Below are 20,720 nucleotides of genomic sequence, written 5' to 3'. Positions count from 1 at the left end.
GAGAAGGAAATGGCAACCCACTCCAGTGTTCTTGCCTAGAGAAGCCCAGGGACAGGGGAGCCTGATGGGCTTCCATCTCTGGGGTTGCACAGAGTCGGACACGACTGAAGTGACTTAGCAGCAGTGGCAGCTATACAGTAGCTCCTTGTTGATTATCTGTCTATACATAGTAGTGTATATGTTTTAATCTCAGCCTCCTAATTTATCCCTCCTCCCACCCTGCTTTCCTATTTGGTATTCATGACTTTGTTATATGTGTCTGTGAGTCTCTTTCTGTTTTGGCAATAAGTTAATCTATGTCTTCTTCTTTTTTTTTTTCCTCCGTTTAGAGTCCTTGTATAAGTGATATCATGCGGTATTTGTCTTTCTCTGACTGACTTCACGTAGTATGTTAATCTCTAGATCCATCCATGATGCTGCAAATAGCATGATTTCATTCTTTTTTGAAGGCTGAGAAATAGTCCACTCTGTGTATACACCACATCTTCTTTATCCATTCATCTGCCAACTTCATATAGAGGCTGAAGATTTTTTTGAATTCCCTCATTAGCTTTGGGGGAAAATGGGATGTCTTAGAGGGCCAGGTACTCCTTCATACTTTCATTACCAGTGGCCACTGCTGAGGCCATTTTAAAATATAATTTTTATCCTTTTAATACTTTTACAGTTTCATTGTTTCTTGGTGTACAGTAGAATTGCATCTTGCTTAAGAATTTAGTTTTAACACCAGCATGTGAATTTTATTTGCCAGTTATACCTTAATAAACCTAAAAAAAAAAAAAAAATCCACGTGTGAAGCCAAGATCCCTTTGTTCAGATTTACTCTCGGGAGTCCGGCATTGCTGTCTTTCTTCCGTTACTGAGTTAGTAGGTTTCTTTGAGCACTAGATGAAGTGTTGGCTTTCAGTTAAGGATTTTGTGACTGCAAACTCTCTAGAACCGCTAGCATTTCATTCTCTGGGAAGAGTTGGGGCGTGCGGGGCATGAGACAAGCCGAGTGTAGAGCTGGCCTGGGCTTCTGAAACAGGTGGGATCCTACACACGAGTTAAACTTTCCTCTTTCTGCTCTTTAGCCTGAGGAGTTGGAGTTGCATAAGCTAAGTGTGCATGTGATGCAGTTGCACTGTACCGTCCTCCTCAAAGCACGGTGAATGAGATGAGGATGCCCAGTTGCTTGAACTTTAGTCTTTTGTTGGCAGAAGAGGAGAGCGGGTGTGATTTGGTTAGCAACAATGTATTGAACTTATTTTAGAAAGTGGCCCATTGCACCCTGGATCTTACCTTTTTGAATCGGCCAGGTGGTGGTAGGTTCAAGAAGCAGCACAGCGAGTATTGCTGAGTGACAGAGAGCCAGTGAAGTCCCTGATGCTTCACCAGTAGCTGCAAACCCACCAGCGGTGCCAAGGCAGGCAGAGAGGGAGGTGCGCTGCTGCCGTGCAGGGTCTGCCCCTGGCATCCGGTGTCATGTCCACATGGTCATTTCCAAATGTTGTCACATGTGTGCTTGTAGCCTCCTGGCCACTTGGCAGTAGAACATCCGCATTTGTGGAATTTCCTCTGACCTCGCTCTAGAGTAGATTCAAAATGAATAATGGAAGAAATGTTGTGGTAAATGTAATGCATGAAATGCAAATGTTTAGCCCATCCCCTTAAATTTACAAGGAAACACTCAAAGGTTAACCTGCCCATGATCATGAGAGATCAGCCATTCTGGAATTGGAACTTGAATTGTCTGAATACTGTTTTGTAGGTTTTCCTACCATACAGAATTTCTGGATCGAATTGTATTCCACAAGTCTGTTTGGATTTATTCCGCCTGGCCTACACAAGTGAAGCCTTTCTAAAGTGAATTGCAACAGATAGAACCTCATTTTTGCTTGCTGGTTTACTTTCTATTTGAACTGGAAGCCAAAGTTCAAGACCTGCTCAGAGTTCCTTGTTTGTCCTCCTTTATTTTTGGTTAAATGGCGAATCAGGTGACGTGGCTGCCCTGGGGGGTGTACCTGTCAGCTCTTTCTTTAAGGGGGAGCCTGCTGTCAGAGTTCAGTTAGCAGAAACCTGGGATCCACCACAGCACTGGGATCCACCTCAGTGTTGACTGACAGTACATGGCATGGATTCTGGAGCTGGGCCTTTCTGCTTGACACAGGATTCCTCATGGGCAGTCTCTGCTCTGGGGCTCCGCATTGGCTGGCCAAGGTTTTCTCAGAGCTGTGCTGTTGCTTCCTTCCTCGTCTCCCAACACAGGTGTCAAACCTACAGCATCATAGAAGACTCCCTGTCTTCTTCTGCCCCCCCCGCCACTTTCTCCTTCCCCCTAATAAATTTCCTCTACTTCTGATTCTATCTCAGTATCTGCATCCCAGAGGAACTGAACTATGATAAGCTACATAGGTGGTTTTGAAGGCATTTTCAGGCTATTCTCCATTAACCAGTCTCTTTATATTGAGTAGTGCTGAAATGTGACTGCCAACGTTTGACTGGCCATCTTTATGTTGTCTTCCCTTAAAGTCAAACCAACATGAGATAAGGTTAGATAGTGATGGTTTGTGCACTGCTGTCAAGAGGCAGGGGTCTGAGAACCAACTTTGTCCCTGACCTCAAAGAATTCCCTCTGACACCAGGGACTTTGGAGTCTCTTACTTCCTATAAAATGAGCTGGATGGTCTCTGAATGTTTTTTTCCCAGCTCCAGATGTGAAGTAGATTGCAAGAGGAGAGATTGACTCTGGCCAATTGGTTTCAGTCCTGTGACCATTAAACCCAAATTTAAACTGAACAGATACAAGTTAATACAAAGAAAAGGAATTCAGAAGTTGTGCAGTAATTGTCTCCATGTTGTTGTCCAATTTATTTGTCAGATCAGTGACACCAAATACCTTGGCACAGATAGTACAGCTTAACTAGCAGCTCTGTGTTAGAGTGCTTCTGAGATTTAATCTCTATGGTGAAACAAGATTATTTGTTAAGTGCCTGGAAATGGAAGTATTATTCCCTACAATATGGAGTAAGAGTAGAGACAATTTAATATAATTGGGATTTAGGTTACAAATTCCAAATGCCTCCACTGTATCAGCTGTGGTCTAGAGAGAAACCACTCTGCCTTTACATGTAATGGTAATATTCAATGGCTTATAACACCAATCTCTTCTGCAGCTGAATTTGATAGTAAAAGCTCCTTCCTGCTCTCAGTCCTTATAGTCATATCGTAGTTTTATTAAATATGACCCTTTTAAACCACATTTTCCTCTTTGAAATATAATTCTTATCTTTAAAGTTTCTGAGCTTACTAACAATTCTCTGATGTAGAGTTCTTATATATTTTGTAGAACTTGGGTTTCTGGAACTTTGTTTTTATGCAGCTGCTGAATCTAATTACAGATGGTCTTTCGGACCTTGCATGTTTGCATTCACTTGGTCCACCACAGTCATATAGTCAAAGCCAGTGTCATTAGAGAAAATAAAAACTACACATCTGAGAACTCTGAAGCCCTCACAGTTCATTTCCCTTTTGCCGCCGCATTTATTTACTGTTTCTTATGTGTTGGGTATCTTGATGTGTGCTCTCTTTTTAAATGGCTGTTTCGAGAGGAGCGCAGAATATACGAGACTGAGCTGATGAGGTGATATATTTCAGCGCCTTTCATGTTGAGACTTCATGTTGAAATGTCACGTTGCTTTGTGACGTGAAACTATTGTAAAATCGTAACATGCCTGTTCTTAGGAATGGTGTATAAGATATTTAACAACAGGTCTGGCATTGTCACTGCCCAGGAAGAACACGTGTTAAACCTCCAGCACCAGGGCTCGCCAATTCTGTCTGAACTGAACATTGGTCACATAGATTCAAAATCTTACGTTATATGCACATCGATTCTCTTGTTACAGGGAGCCATACAAAAGATAGGACCTGTTTTGTGCCTTTCCTACGTAATTCAGAAAGAATGCGTTCAAACTTCCAGTTTCTTCTCTAACTGGGACATGATTAACCATTTTCTATACCTTCCTTTTGTACATTATACCCTTCAGGCAACCCTACAACCGAATTACACTGTGATCAGGTCTCTAACCCTGTTCTACCATACATGTAGGCATTTACTTGATAGAAATTTATTAGCAAGCAGGTACAAAATGCTTCATGTAACTCATCTGTAGAACTCAGCGGAGTCCCAGTTGTCTGTTCTTTTAGGTGCTCTTTGCAGGGATGGGTCACCTGAGTGACCCAACGACTACTTACCGTTGGCCTCAGACAACCAGCAGTCTTTTTAAACCAGTGGTTCTCAACTGGTGCCCGTTTGGCTTTCCTGGGGACATTGAGCTCTGTCTGGGAACGTTTCTGTCTTTTGCAGCTAAAGAGCTAGGGGGCGCTCCTGGCGTCGTAGAGGCCAGATATACTGCTAAACATTCTGCAGTGCACAGGACAGCTCTCTGCAGCAAGGGGTGATCTGGCCCCAAATGGTAGTGGTATCCTAGGTGAGACTCTGCCCTAAACCAGTGGCTGGACACAGCATTGTTCAGAGATCACACCCGAGGCACTGTTCGTAAAGTTAGAACCACCGGCCTTGTTCTCATAACTCATGTTCTCATAACTTGTTCGCACAACAGATGTAGGAGTATCTTTATATACGTTCATAACCCTTACATCTTTTTGATAGTTTTCATTTTACCAATAGAACATCTGCTATTTATCATGCTAGTTAATGAGCCATTTTCTCTAATAAAATCTCATTTCCAACAGTCACTGTGCTAACTATAACCAGCAAAGCATCATGGTTGATCAAGATATGGATAGGTGAAGCCCTGGTTGCAGCCATATCTAACGTTTTAAGCTTCCAAATTGTGGAGTTTTTGATAAGAATACTACCTGCTGATCGCTTCTGGATTGTGCGTTGTTTACTGATACGCCAGCAGCTCCGAGTTCAGAGCTTCATCTAAGTAATGTGCACACATACCATCCCACTGAGGGTGCTCTTGTACTTTGAAGTAACATCACACACTGCGACAGATTTGTTTCCCAGAAGCTGTGTCTGCTCACCTTCTACAAACTCTTCCCCTCAATGCACTTAATTTCATCTTGGCTATCATGTCCTGAGAGTTTCCCTTGTGGAAGATAGAGGAGTAAGTCTCTTTTCTTGTCTTAGAGAGTCTGAGGTTGACAATAGGAATAGTGGGTAAGTGAACATGTATAATACAAGACAAAGTCAAAAATATGTGCCCTGAGAGACACGTGGAAAATTTTATTAGGTGTAAAAGTGTGAGAGGCGGCAAGGGTATGACATGGCAAAAACCACATGAGGGAAGAACATTCAGAAGGTGTTTTGAAACTTGATAGGGGTCTGGACTGGGTCAGTGCATGGTCACCTGGTGATTTAGCTGAGCTCAAATGGATGTCCTGGTCTCCTGACCCCTCACCAAGTGGATTTCCAAGTATGTCATAGTGCTGGTAAGTTCTGACTTACGCTGGAAAGCTGAGGAAGTAAATCTGTGATTTAAAAATGTTTTTTTCCCCCTCTCTAAAACTATAGAAGAAAGCTTGTAAAATTGTTTGCGATTTCATCTAGCACTTGATGTCACTGCTTTTGTCGAGAAGCATGATCTGCACAAATGTTACGAGAGAACTACTGGAAAAATTTAAAGCACTACTAGGGTGCTTTCTGTTCTAAATGTATGCAGCTAACAACCTCCTCACTTCATTGTTAGTTTACTTTTTAATTTGAAAGACCATTTATCTTTGCCTTTGTTCTTTTCAAGAGAATAGGCAGATACGCTCCCAAAAGCAGGGGACACATTCAGTAGGCTGTTGATAGTAAGTTGACAATATGACATGTAGACCAGGGTCCTTTGGGGAAGACAAAACAAACAGAAACAAGTGGATTTAATAAAATCCTGGGAGATTGAGTGTGACTTCCAAACTTGGGATCAAGACGTCTGTTGGAAGAACGGGCTTTGTCTTTCATCCCTTGGTCTGTACTCAGCTTGCGTCAGCTCTTACTGTGTTAGGGAACAGAACATTTCAGGCTGGGCTTTGCTCATAGCTTGTGTTTAACGCCTCTGAGTAGTCCCTGAAAGGTGTACTCAAGTTGATACTAGGTTGGACATGGTTCACGTTCCCTTGCATGAGTTACCATTTTGAAGGTCACCTTCTGCTGTGGTTTGGAAACCAGGGCTTTGAGTATAACTCTTTGTTTATTAATCCCACTTGATAAAAGTTCAGTGAACCCTATGTAATTTCTCATTTGTAACAAAAGTCTAGTATTCAGCTAATTGAATTCATGGCCACCTTAATTATTTTGTTACGGCTAATTGATATTCACAGTGATCATGTTCTACAGTTTCTAAATGTAATATTACTGTATAAGTTTATGGTTCAGCTGCTTCAGATATTTCCATTTTTTTGTCTCTTAGTGTCAGCATGTAGTTTTATTTTCCTGTGTATCATGCTTGATGTAGGTCTAATGTGGAAGAAAGTTCCTTGCCCTGTTCTTACTTGCCTGTGTGAGTTGATAGATGTATAGATTGATTTTTGCCTACCACAGATTATCCTTATGATTGAGAAAGATTAACTCTTTCCCAGTTCATTATATGTGTGTTTCAGATTTGTTCAGTTCAGTTCAGTCGCTCAGTCATGTCTGACTCTTTGCGACCCCATGGACTGCGGCATGCCAGCCTTCCCTGGCCATCACCAACTCCCGGAGTTTACTCAAACTCATGTCCATCGAGTCGGTGATGCCATCTACCATCTCAACTTTTGTCATACCCTTCTCCTCCTGCCCTCAATCTTTCCTAGCATCAGGGTCTTTTCCAGTGAGTCAGTTCTTCACTTCAGGTGACCAAAGTATTGGAGTTGCAGAATAGTCAGGACTGATTTCCTTTAGGATGGACTGGTTGGATCTAGTAGTCCAAGGGACTCTCAAGAGTCTTCTTCCAACACCACAGTTCAAAAGCATCAGATTTCTTACAAGATTTTCCTGTTTACATTGATTTAGAATTATTGCCTTTTCTCAGTTTTAGTAATTTCTGTCTTCATAACATCATCCCATGGAAAATTGAGCTGATACCTGCTTTGTTTTCTACCTTGAGGTATTGAAATTGAACCCTGGCCTTTAAAGAACTATGTCATTTAAAATACATAAGCTTTCCCATAGCACCAGCTCTCCCCTTACATGCCTTGTACTTGATGTGTGAAGTAACAGTACTTCCTCTGAGCTCAGTGATTATGATGTCACTGCGTTTCCAGTGCTGTGTGCTCTGTTCCTCATCTCAGTCTTCACGGAGCAGCCAGGCCTAAGAGGGCCGAGCTACCATGCCAAGAATCTGTCGGCGTGAAGATTTCTCTAGGAACATACATGGAAAGGTACGTGGGAAACCACCTTTATGTCACAGGCGGAATCCCAGTTTTTACTTCTCTTAACTTACTGTATGGTTTGTCGTTAACAGCTTCAGGTCTCTTCTGAAACGAGGAAAGACTTTAAGGAAATACGTACGTGTTGTATACTTCGTTTTGAATCTGGCTACCAGCACTGAGTGCAAACATCAAAATGTTTATGTGTTGGGTTTCTTAAAATTCGATTTCCTTGTTTTCTTTCTCTTGTATATGGCACACTCCAGTTTTCCATAATGATCCATTTAGGCGCTTTCTGTCATGTTTTCAAGCCCAATCACATTATCCAAAATCTAACAGAATCTGAAGACTAATCAGTACATATTACTTCTTGAGAAGGAATAGCGAACCAGAGACGGTGGGTGCCGGGGTCCAGCCCCGGCTGATCCAGGGTATTCGAAGGGGAGACGGCTTCAGCGAGGATCAGGATACAATAGCTTCAATTAGACATTAATTAGAGATGTAAAGAGTAATAGAATGAGGATAGCTCAGTAGGAAAATTCAGTGGAGAAAAGAGGCTGAGTAGCTTGGTTTACGCAGGAGACCAATAAAACTTCAAGACAAGAAGTTTGCACCACTTACGTAGGCCGCAAGCGTCCTTCCGTTCTTCCGAAGGAGAGGAGACACTGAGGCCTCCCCGGTCGGATCTTAGAAGCCTGGGCAAAATTAGTAAGCTTGGTGGGTTCCGCACTCCAGATGGAGACTCAGCCAGAGTTTGAGAGAGAGAGAGACATGGGGAGACCAGTATTTCAAGGAACTGATCCCAATTCTTTATTTTCCAGGGTCTACTTTTATACACTGAGGTGTTATACAAAAGTCACGTGGGGTCAGCAGTCCTGACTTTTATCAAAGTCAGGTGCTTCATACAAATGTATACAGAGGTCTTAGGGGTGTTACATCATCTTCTGGCCAGGGGGCCTGCTGACAATTGATGACCCTCGTGACAGCGGTCAGTCAACCAGGACACTTTTTTCTCCAAGGGTGATTATTCTTAAAACAGACGCCACCCAAATAAAGTTACATTCCTATAGGGTGAGGGTGTAGTGGGTTTTAGTTAAGGAAAGAGTTTACTTAGCCTAAGGTCTAACGTGATTTATATCAAAGGTTAATACTTATTTCTTCTATATATTCATTAATGTGTATAAGGGCAGGGGATGTGGAGACTCAGCAACAAACATTGGCTCAACAAATGAAAAACCCTTCACCAATACAATTTCTAATCAGCCCACTATACTTATACTAATGGTTTTCTAACTTCTCTAAAGAACCTGTTTTTAGAAGGTTTAAAGCACCTCGTGCCTCTCACAGCAATCATATGTGGCCAGACAAGCCTGTCAGGCAGGCTAGAGAACCTTCAGAGGAGTTTGTAAGTTTGGAACACTCCTATCACACCCAGGAATTATTATTAACTGGAGCTCTAAGTTAACTCCTTCTCCGAAAGAGGTGGTGGGGGACAGCCCCCCGTAAAGTCAGGTGTAGGGGAGAGCACAAAGTAGTAAAGTAGGCAGGCTCTGGTTATGGGGGTAGATGCTCGAGAATTTCCAGGGGTCTCCTGAGGCTCCATCCCGCCTTTGCGTATGTCGAGCCTCCTTCCTCATGACCTTTGCCATGGGTGGAGTGCCTCACGCTGGCCCCCAGCAAGTGGGGGGAAGCTTTTTATATCCATTTCCCCCCTAAGAAACGATTCTCCTGTAACAGTGAATAACGTTGTAATCCTCTTCGTTGTCATTTGTTTGTTTACCGTGATTCCATATCAGTCAGACAGGTCTACGTGGATGTTTCATTCCCTGCAGTTGGTTTATCGCTTTTTCTTAAGTCGCGTGTGACTCTTCATCCTCGGCAGCTATTAGTTTAGCCAGTGTATCCCAGGCTTATTTAAGTTTCCAGGTTCATACTGTGTGACTTTCTCTCCCAGCCTTGCATTAACTGTTTCAAAGCAATGTGCCATTGAGGTGGTGTAGCCGTGTTTCTGGCTCTGTTCTTCTCCCCAGCAGATCTCAGGCTATTGATTCTGTTGACAGTCTAAGGGAAAGACCTGTGATGTCAGCCTGTGGTTGGGTGTTTTCAGGCCTTTGGAGGTGGTTCGTCTTTAGTGTGCATATCTCACCTTTTGACGTGTTTCTTTAACAAAATTCCAAGGATTGCATCTTACAGTGTGGGAGTTTCTGCATATCTTTTATTTAGGTGGTCATCAAGCTTTCAAAATTAAATTTGGTGGTTAGTGTAGTCTCTTTTAGGCTGAAGTTATATACTTGTGATACTGAATTCTTAATATTTTCTAAATAGCCATAATAGAATATCTATTACTTTTTTTTTTCTTAGAAAAGAAATCTCAGTGTGCAGCACTATGTGAACAAAAGCAACATTATTTAGTGTAAATGGTTTAAGAACCATGATTGGTAATGTCATGCATTGAATGGGGAGATAATCAAGTCCTTATGCGTTAAGCATTTACTAGGTAAAGTAATTTTCCATGCTATAAATAACTGTTCAAGTTGTTAAATTTTTATGTTTGTTAGTATAGCTACTTAATCACTCACTCTTTTGTCTTTTGTACCATGTTATATTTCCATCTGATAATCACAGATAAATGTATGTCATTATAATGTTTAAAGTTTTTTTAATTAAAGAAATATAACTTTGTTACAGAGATTTTGGAAAATAGAGAATAGTCTAAGTAAGAAAACTATACCGCTGTGCATATCATATCCACTGTTAACATCTCAGCAATATTACCCTTTTTTTGTGTCTACATAATCAGGTACTCAGTTTTTCCTGTCCTTCCCTTCTGCCCCCCGAACCCTGTTTCTTAACCAAAATTAGGAATTTGGTGTACATGGTAATTTATGACCATCCCCCTCCCCTTAATATTTTGAGTTAAAGAAATCAATTATTCTATTAAAACAGTATTTTTTTAATGGCTCTCAATGTTTGATCATTATGGCCAGACTCAAGTCTTTATAATAAAGAGACAGTATGGTTGTTGGACCATATCTTATTTACACAAACCTCTGTTGTTCCCAGTTTTTTTTTTTTTAATAATATAAATTTATTTATTTTAATTTGAGGCTAATTACTTTACAATATTGTATTGGTTTTGCCACACATCAACATGAATCTGCCACGGGTGTACATGTGTTCCCCATCCTGCACCTCCCTCCCACCTCCCTCCCCATACCATCCCTCTGGGTCATCCCAGTGCACCAGCCCTGAGCATCCTCTATCATGCATCGAACCTGGACTGGGGATTTGTTCCCAGTTTTTTTGTTGCTTTAAATAATGTTGGCAGCGTTTTTTTAGATATAAATTTTTGTGTGCTTTTCTTAGTATTTCTTAGAATTAAATGCCTAGAAGTGAAATTAGCTAACTGATAAGCAAATTAACATTAGTAAAGATATACATATATATTTATAAAATTATTTTCATAAATTTTAATATGCTTTATTTGGATCAACTTAAAAATTTTATATTGTTAAATTCACACTTTTGTGATACACTGTTGTTTGAGTTTTGACAAATGCATGCACTTGTCTAACTACCATAATCAAGAAGGAGAATTGTTTCCTCACCTCAGAAAATTCTCTCCTTTGTCTTTTGACTGCAAAGTGTGTTTATTTTTAATATGGAAAACTTAAGGAAAAAAAATAATTAGAAACCCTCCATAAGCTTACCACCCTGCCATAACCTCTATTGACATTTTGTTGAATATCCTTCTGGTCTTTTATTTCTTCTTCCCTACAAAAAAAGAGATCATACTCCCCTTTCTGTTTATAGTCTTCTTCTTTTTTTACTTAGTATATTTTGAGTATATTTTAATTTAACTGCTAGATCGGTTTTTGTTTCTGTTTCTTTGCAATTCTAATTAATCTTATCGTGAATATCTTTGCATATTGCCATAATTACTTAAGTCCTAAAAGTAGAGTGTTTAGATCTCAGTGCATATGTACAGTTTTCAAACTTATTTACATTTTGTCAAACTGATTTTTAAAATGCTTATGCCAATTTATATTCTGACGAACAGTGTCTTGAAGAGCATGTTTTTCATGTATCTTGGGCAGTATTATTTTTATTTTATATTTTTAAATCTGATAGATGAATTATGGAATTTTGTTATTTTAATTTTCATTTTTGATTTCTTGTGGGTTTTTAAAAATGTGTTATGTACATTTTTGTGCAGATTGCTAGTCTGTGTCACTTGGATGTTTTTCTCTTGACTCTTTTTGGGGATGGAGAGCTTATTTTTTAAGTGCTCTTTATGTGAGCAATACTAATTTCACTGTTAGGAGTAAGTATTTCTTTTCATGTGCTTGTTCATTTTGTTTAATGTTTTTTATCTTATGGAGGTTCTCATAAATCCATCTTTCTGCATTTCCTTTATATTTGCAGGGATATGTGTTCAATTTAGACAGATAGAGGAATCTAGATCATGTAGTCTTGCATATTTTCTTCACACATAATTTTTTTTCTCTCTTTTTTTTTGTTTGTTTTTAATTTAATTTAATTTAATTTTTTAACTTTACAATATTGTATTGGTTTTGCCATATATCAAAATGAATCTGCCACAGGTATACATGAACCTTGTATACCTGTTCCCCATCCTGAACCCTCCTCCTCCTGTTCCCCATCCTGAACCCTCCTCCCTCCCCATACCATCCCTCTGGGTCTTCCCAGTGCACCAGCCCCAAGCATCCAGTATCGTTTACACATAGTTTTGTCAAAAATTCTTTCTCCATTGCTACTACTCCATTGTTCCTCTATTACTTACTCCATTACTACTCCATTATTACTCCTACTCTTACACTCCTGTTAGACTAGTGAGGTTTTTACTGTTATGTCAAGGAGCCGTAGATTATGTGCTCGCATATGTGTGTGTTTTTTATTTAATTCATTATTTGGTTTTTAAATTACACTTATACTTTGAAGCAGCATGAACTTTTCATTGAAATCTTCTATTCAAACAGTATTTAATAGTGCAATAATATTCAGATATGTGCCAAGTTAAGCAAGTCCTCTTATTTTTTCCCCCATTGTCACCTTTGGCTTGCACTTTAGGTAAATACTATCCATCTGATTTCTTGGTTGACATTAGGGGAAAAAGTGTTTCTCCTGGTAAATAACTATTTCTCTGTTTTTTACATGCCACAGGATATTGAAGTCAAAGTAAGTAGCAAAACCGTTACCTACAACAAATGGGCACATGAGCTGACCTAAGTGTGTAGTGACAGTCTCCCTTACACAGGTTGATCCAGGCGACCCTTGATCGCATTGCATGGCAAAAGAGTGGGAGTGCCAAAATATGTATTTTGCTTATTTCTTAAAATTTCTAGCTGTGCTTGTGTTCAACATTCATTGACCAAAAAGTATGTTAAAAACTTTTCTAACATGGGTGATGTAGGGAGGTTTGTTCTCAGAAATAAAGGTCATTTAAATATAATAAAAATAGAAACAGCAGTTTAAGAAATGCATTTTTCATTGTCCCTCCCCCAGTTTTATTGAGATATGATTGACATACAGCACTGTGTAAGTGTGAGGTGTGCAGCATAACAATGATTTGACCTACATACCTCCTGCAGTGATGACCACAATAGGTTTAGTAAATACCCATCATCTCATATAGATACAACATTAAAGAAGTAGAAAAATATGTTTTCCCTTGTGATGGGAACTCAGAGGATTTACTCTCTTATGATCTTTATAAGGTAGAACAGTATTAATGATCTTACCATGTTGGACATTACATTCCTAATGTTAATTTATCTTATAACTGGAAATTTTTGTCTTTTGACCACCCTCATCTATTTACCCCTCTCTCTTCCCCTCACCGCCAATAGCTACAAATAAGATCTCTCTTTCTCTGAGTGTTTTCCTTTGTTTGTTTTTGAAGTATAACTGACCTGCAGCGCTGTGTTAGTTCTTGGTGTACACCATTGTGATTTGATATTTCTGTATATTGGAAAATGGTCATCATAATACGTCTGGTTGCCATCTGTCACCATGCAGAACTATGACATGATTATAGACTTATAGACTACATCCCCCAACTGCAGTACTTTTCACATTTGTGAATCATTCATTTTGTAACTGAAAGTTTGTATCTTTTAATCACTCTCACTTATTTTTCTCTTCCCCCAGGTACCTCCTCTCTGACAACCCCCTGTTTCTTTGTATCTATGCCTCTGTTTCTGTTTGGCTATATTTGTTCATTTGTTTTGATTTTTAGATTTCACATATAGTGAAATCATACAGTCTTTGCCTTTCTCTTGTCTGCCTTATTTTACTTACCATAATACCCTCTCAGTCCATCCGCTTTGTCCCAAATGGCAAGATTTCAAAGAAATGCATTTTTAATTTAGCTTCAAAAACATCCATAAGAAAGCATTATTTTTTTCAAGGATAAAGATTTTATTGCTTGATTTTTGATTTCATAAAAAAGATAAATTAGTTAAGAGTTATAAAATTACTTTTATTATTTTACTTTTAATTACTTAAAATTATTCAAATATAGAATTAGAATGGTTTTTGCCCTTTTTGCCAAAGACAGCTATGCCATTAAAAAGGAAGTAGACCGATACATTTATTTATATGCTGGTTTCACTGGGTATTTTAAGGGTTCTCGTATGTAAGGTTTATGTACAAAATGTTATATAGGCGTTTTTTATTGCTCAAGAAAGGTTAATAACTGTGTCTTTTGCCTGGGATAAAAATCAAAGTTTTATTAAGCAAAATATTAATCCTTGAAATTACTCTTCGAAAGAGAAGTTAAATAAAACTGTCTGTGCTGTATTCTGACATTATCAGAAACATTTGGACAAAGTAGGACACAGCTGTTACAGTTTAAAAAATTACAATATAGGCCCATTCTTTACATTTAAATACAGCAATCATCATCTTATAAATGTTTTTTCTATGGCAGAGACCTACTAGCCTGCAAAAAATCTTCATCTTTATATACGTATTTCTAATGCAATTTATACTTAACTTTTGCTTTGCTGTTACTGCTCTTTCTTAATTTAGTATTTTTTCATTTCTTTTTTTAGGCTAAGCAGCTGGAAGAGAAAGATCGGGTGATAAAGAAGCAGGATGCATTCTACAAAGAGCAGCTGGCTAGACTGGAGGAGAGGGTATGGCTGTTTCTTGTCAGTGATTCTCTTCTCTTAACCACACCTGCAGTGTTCCCAGGGGTGTATTTAAAAATCAATACATTAGAACTGTAACCACTTTTCCTAGTTAAAAAGTGGCCAGGAAGTAAAGAAGCCAACCAGGCCGGTCATTATCAAAGATAATGTCGTTTCTACTTTGGTAGTTTTGCGTGTTGTTGTGTTCCTGGCTCGTTGATAACATTTTACTACTCAGGAACTCCCCCGAGATATTTTCCCCTAAACGTTTAGAAGCTGCACTGTCTCTAGGTCAAGCAGTAGAGTGCTATTCCGGGCTCTCCCAAACATTGACTAAGCTTGAGCACGTTCTTAGAAGCGGAAATGTTTTGAAGGATAAACTGTCTTTGTGAAAGCTCAGTTTCACTGCACTTGTGGCCAAGAAATGAATGTCTTTTTCAAAACTGGTGGACAGGAGCTGAATAATAGGACTCAGGAGAAGAGTTAGGATGGAGAGAGGAGGAAGTACCTCTGGTCTCCATTTCTATAGAATTCGACAAAGACTCGAGGAAATTGAGACTGAAACAGGAGGAGGCAGTGGGCTTAAGATTGGAAATTTGGGGACCCAATCAGTGCCCCTGTTCAATGAAATACTTTATTGTCTAGGATAATTTCATACCTAGACCATGAGGTTGCAAAGCTAGTTTTCTCTTTGCTTTGATTGAGACCTCCAAATTTGATTTGGAATAGCATGTTTAGTAAAAAAGTAGAAACTAAGAAATAGACTATCAAACTCCATTCAGTACAAATATTTGTATGTTGTCTTCACCTCTCTCTGTGTCATTGAACTTAGTACTTCTTGAATGTAGGGATCATTTTCTCATATGTATATGTCAGTCTTGTATATGTCAGGCCTTGATAGTGCCAGAGAGAAGCTAATGAAGAAAGTGAACTGAACTGCTGCCCTTGTGGAGCTTAAATTCATTAAAACCCTGTCAGCATGTTGAATGGCAGATTATAATATATGCAAACAGTGGAGTGGAAAGAGGAGTCCCAGGGCCTAGGAATGCAGGTGTGGCACTGGGTGGAAGGACCTTTCTAAGAGGTATCTGGGTGTGGGAAGCAGGCCAGGACCAAGCCCTGAAGCAGGGTTGTGCTTGACGTGTTTGGGAAGGTTAGATGGCTTGTGAGTTGCTGTCTTCAGTAAGAACTGAAGCAAGAGGGACTTACTAGGTTGATGCAAAAGTAACTGCAGTTTTGGACTGTGAAATTTTAAATCATAACTAGGCTCAAATATATCTTTATTAATCAAAATAGGAACCATTGCAATAAACACATTTTTGCCAACGAGAAATGACCCTTGAGCTATGGTTTGCAGAGGACTGATTTAGTGCATGGGTTCTGACATCTGGAGGCTTAGATTCAAGTCCCTGAACTGGCATTTACCTGCTGCCTATCTTGGAGTGGTGGTGGTGCTTTAGTCACTGAATCATGTCCGACTCTTTGTGACCCCATGGACTATAGCCTGTCAGGCTCCTCTGTCCATGGGATTCTCCAGGCAAGAATACTGGAGTGGGTTGCCATTTCCTTCTCCAGGGGATCTTCCCAACCCAGGAATGGAACCCAGGTCTCCTGCATTGCAGGCAGATTTTTTACCAACTGAGCTATGAGGGAAGCCCTATCTTGGAGTGTTATATGTAAACTTTAGCTTTCCTCAGCTATAAACTGAGGATTTTGTAGTACCTACCTCGCTAATTTGTAAAATGAGATAATTCTCATAAATTAACTGTAAGACTGTCCAGCCGTTCAGTCAGTGGTAGCTCTTCTTTTACTTCTATCCCAAACACTGTTTCTGATGTAATGAGTAAATATTATCTGAATCAAATGAACGAGTGAAAGTTTTTCAGGTGATTAACCAGGAACCTGCCCCCCCCACCCCGATCCAGTGATAAGTTTTCTGTGCCTTCAAGTATTACCGTGCTAGGTATGTTTTGAAGTTCTCATCGATCACTGTTACATATTGCCCATTTCTCATAAATCACCAGTTTCCTAGAGATATTCAGTGATTGGTTTGAGGCACTGAGAGGATGGATTTACTCTTGGCCAATTAAAGATGGTGCTAGTGGTAAAGAACCCTGCTGTCAGTGCAGGAGACATAAGAGAAATGGGTTTGATCCCTGGGTTGGAAAGATCCCCTGGAGAAGGACAAGGCAATCCACTCCAGTATTCTTGTGTGGAGAATCCCATGGATCAGAGGAGACTGGTAGTCTACAGTCCATGAGGTTGCAAAGAGTCAGACCACAACTTAGCAACTAAGTTTCCACCACATGCAGTACCTCTCACATTCTTGAAAAGTTTACTTCACATCCATGTCGGCTTTGATAAAGCTGGCAACATTTGCAATGAAGCAAGTATTTGAAAAACTTTAAAATGGCTTTGACTTTCTTTGTCAGTGAAGAGTTGATAGCTTTGCCTATTGGTTCTAAGAAGGGTGAAATTGGTGTACAGTTAAATTACACTTATTACTTCTCTGGAGTTGAAGAAAGGCAGAAATTATCTCAGATGTCTGGGGAACCAGCTGATATGAATACCAGGGAGGAGAAAGCTCCATTCACACAAGGGAATGTCTAATTGATAAGGAGTGTATTAAAGTAGAATCTAGAGACATCCCAAGCTGTATTACAGAACTGCTTGTGTTTCAAATGCTCAGTAGACTTGGGTTCATATTCTCAAATGACCATAAATTTCTCACTTTAAAAGAAGCACAATGAAATATTAAAATAACTCTTAGAGATATCATGCCATAGTTGCATCATGAAATTTGCATCAAGTCAATGAAAATGGATGGCTGAAGTAATAAGATTATGAGTCATCAAAAAGTGATAATGTACAGATGGTTAACAAACACATGAAAAGATGCTCAACATCACTCATTATTAAAGAAATGAAAATCAAAACTACAATGAGGTATCACCTCACACCAATCAGAATGGCCGTCATCAAAAAGTCTACAAACAGTGAATGCTGGAAAGGGTGTGGAGAAAAGGGAACGCTCTTGCACTGTTGGTAGGAATGTAAATTGATACAGCACTGTGGAAGGTGGAATGGAGATTCCTTAAAAAATTTAGGATTAAAACCACCATATAATCCAGCAATCCCACTCATAGGCATATACTCTGAGGAAACCAAATTGAAAGAGACACATGTATCCTATTGTTCATTGCAGCACTATTTACAGTAGCTAGAACATGGAAGCAACCTAGATGTCTGTTGACAGATGAATGGATAAAGAAGTTGTGGTACATATACACAATGGACTATCACTCAGCCATAAAAAGGAACACATTTGAGTCAGTTCTGATGAGGTGGATGAGCCTAGAACCTTTTATACAGAGTGAAGTGAGTCAGAAAGAGAAAGATAAGTACCATATTCTAACACATGTATACAGAATCTAGAAAAATGGTACTGAAGAATTTATTTACAGGGCAGCAATGGGGAAACAGACACAGAGAATGGACTTATGGACATGGGAGAGGGGAGGAGAGGGTGAGATGTATGGAGAGAGTAACATGGAAACTTACATTACCATATGTGAAATTTACTGTATGTCTCAGGAAACTCAAATGGGCTCTTTATCAACCTAGAGGGGTGGGATGGGGAGGGAGATGGGGGGGAGGTTCAAAAGGGAGGGGATATATGTATATCTATGGCTGATTCATGTTGAGATTTGACAGAAAACAGCAAAATTCTATAAAGCAATTGTCCGTCAATAAAAAATAAATAAATTTTTAAAAAGTGATAATGTATACAATTACTGTGGCTGCTAATGTAGCTGACAGGCAGATAGTATGGTGGTCTTAGAAGTTATCCTGGGAATGACTGTATAAGATACCATGTCCCCTCTTCATTAATAAGACCACCTAGTATTCCATTGATGGTTTCAGCAGTTCATCTAGTTAAAACAGAGAAAGATAAGTACTTGTATCCACTTTTAAACTTACATTTTTAAACAAGAATCTGGACTTCATAGTCGGTTAAATGATTCTGCAACTTATGTAATACCACAACCATTTTTCCTTACATTAGCCACTGCTGGATTCTGCATTTTGCATCTTTTAACACAAAGTGTGCAGAATTTCTAACAGAAATGGTTAGACATTGTACTTTTTTCACTGTAATCACAAGAAAATCCTCCTTACAATCTTCTGCATTAAGTTTAGAAAGTGCTTCATCTTTGCACACCTAAATGTCTCTCAAATATTCCAAGGTGAAATCCAACTGGAAAAAATTCAGCTTAGCTACTTTTAGGAATGGCAGTAATAAACAAAAATAAGATATTATAGAAATGGACAGAAGACACCAGGAGGTTGAATACCACGAAAGTAATTTTATGATTTTCAGTATCTTGCACACAGTGGAAAATATTCTTTTTATAAAAAATATTTATTTCTTTGGCTGCACCGAGCCTTAGCTGTGGCACCCTGGATCTTTGAGCTTCATTGCAGCATGTAGGATCCACTGCCCTGACCAGGCATTGAACCCCGGGCCCCCAGCATTGCGAGTGCAGAGCCCTAGCCATTGGACCACCAGGGAAATCCCGAAAATACATATTCTTTAAGGGGCAACAGCTTATATTTTGGAGAAGGCAGTGGCACCCCACTCCAGTACTCTTGCCTGGAAAATCCCATGGACGGAGGAACCTGGTAGGCTGCAGTCCATGGGGTCGCTAGGAGTTGGACACGACCGAGCGACTTCACTTTCACTTTTCACTTTCATGCATTGGAGAAGGAAATGGCAACCCACTCCAGTGTTCTTGCCTGGAGAATCCCAGGGACGGAGGAGCCTGGTGGGCTGCCGTCTGTGGGGTCGCACAGAGTTGGACACTGCTGAAGCGACTTAGCAGCAGCAGCAGCAGCAGCTTATATTTGTTAAGCTCTTTCTTACCTCATGTAGGTATGCCCTAACTGAAAAAAAGCTTGAGTATCAATTCCCATGGGTTGATGTAAGAAGCTTGAGAGAATTAATTCCTGATCAGTGATTGATGAAAGGAATCACAGAGCAGCTTTCGAGGAAAATGTTCTTAAATGTTTTTAAGACACCTTTGCCAGTCCCTGTGAGGCTTCTCTGGTGGCTCACAAGGTAAAGAATCTACCTGCAAAGCAGGAGACCCGGGTTTGATCAGTGAGTTGGGAAGATCCCCTAGAGAAGGGAATGGCAACCCACTCCCATCTTCTTGCCTGGAGAACCGCATGGACAGCAGAGGCTGGCGGGCTACAGTCCATGGGGTTGCAAAGAGTTGGACACGACTGAGCCACTTTCACTCGTCAGTCCCTCAGGTAATTCTCTACAATGCTTTATGTCTCTCTTAATGTGCCATGTTTATGCTGACTATGATTAGTTACCTGTGTTTATCTGGTGAGCACCTTAAGGATAAAATCATTTTCTCATTTCTGTATTTTACACAACTCAAATGCAGTGATTGAATCCTGCAGTTCCTAAGTTTATGCCATAAGGTTAGATCCAAGCCATTCATGTACAGTTTGTAAGTATTGCAAAATATTTAGTTTCGTTTTCATTAGTTAAATTAATAATCTAAATCTATCGTATGAAAATATCAAGTTTAACTTTGAATATCTGGATATGTAGAGCATCTTCATCATCCTCATAGCTAACAGTAACATCTTTTGAGTATTTATGTTGTGCTGGGCACTTTGCATGGATTATATCATTTTATTCTCATAAACAACCCTAAGAGGCTATCAACCCTGTTGTTTAGGTGAAGATCCTACAGGTTCAAGTAATTTGCCCGAGAATATACAGACAAAGGGCTTTCCAGGTGGCTCAGTGAGAAAAAATCCATCTGCAGAGAAGGAGCCTCAGGAGACACGGCTTCAGCCCATGGGTTGGGAAGATTCCCTGGAGAACAAAATGGCTACCCACTCCAGTATTCTTGCCTGGAGCATCCCCTGGACAGAGGAGCCTGATGGGCTGCTCAGTCCATGCGGTCAAAAAGAGTCAGATAGGACTGAAGCGACAGAGCACATAAGCACGCATACAGTCGAAATGTGACCTGAATTTGAACCAGGTCCAACATCCGAGCTGTTAGCCATTGTCCAATACCATTTTTAATGCTTGTCAGTTCTGCACTTTAGAGTTAAATCCTGCTGATTGCTTTATTAGTTCTATGGGTAGTAACTTAACTCCTTCTGGCTTCTAATACAGTGTTTTAGGTCCTGATGTTAAAA

General features: G+C 39.8%; 1 protein-coding gene across 2 annotated transcripts in view; it reads left to right on the top strand.

Moving 5' to 3' along the window:
* The window catches only part of CHCHD3 (coiled-coil-helix-coiled-coil-helix domain containing 3), a 293,253-nt gene that overhangs the window by 177,250 nt on the left and 95,283 nt on the right, over positions 1-20,720 (top strand). Inside the window, exons 5-6 of one of the 2 annotated variants that reach the window (XM_070788178.1) lie at positions 12,526-12,540; positions 14,418-14,501. In XM_070788178.1, coding sequence (XP_070644279.1) covers positions 12,526-12,540; positions 14,418-14,501 — 99 coding nt within the window. The remainder of the gene's footprint in view (positions 1-12,525; positions 12,541-14,417; positions 14,502-20,720) is intronic. The other variant, XM_019959100.2, reaches the window with a different exon arrangement.

This window comes from Bos indicus, chromosome 4 (assembly GCF_029378745.1).
Source record: "Bos indicus isolate NIAB-ARS_2022 breed Sahiwal x Tharparkar chromosome 4, NIAB-ARS_B.indTharparkar_mat_pri_1.0, whole genome shotgun sequence".
Lineage (NCBI taxonomy): Eukaryota > Metazoa > Chordata > Mammalia > Artiodactyla > Bovidae > Bos > Bos indicus.
This window is presented reverse-complemented; position numbering and strand designations above follow the sequence as displayed.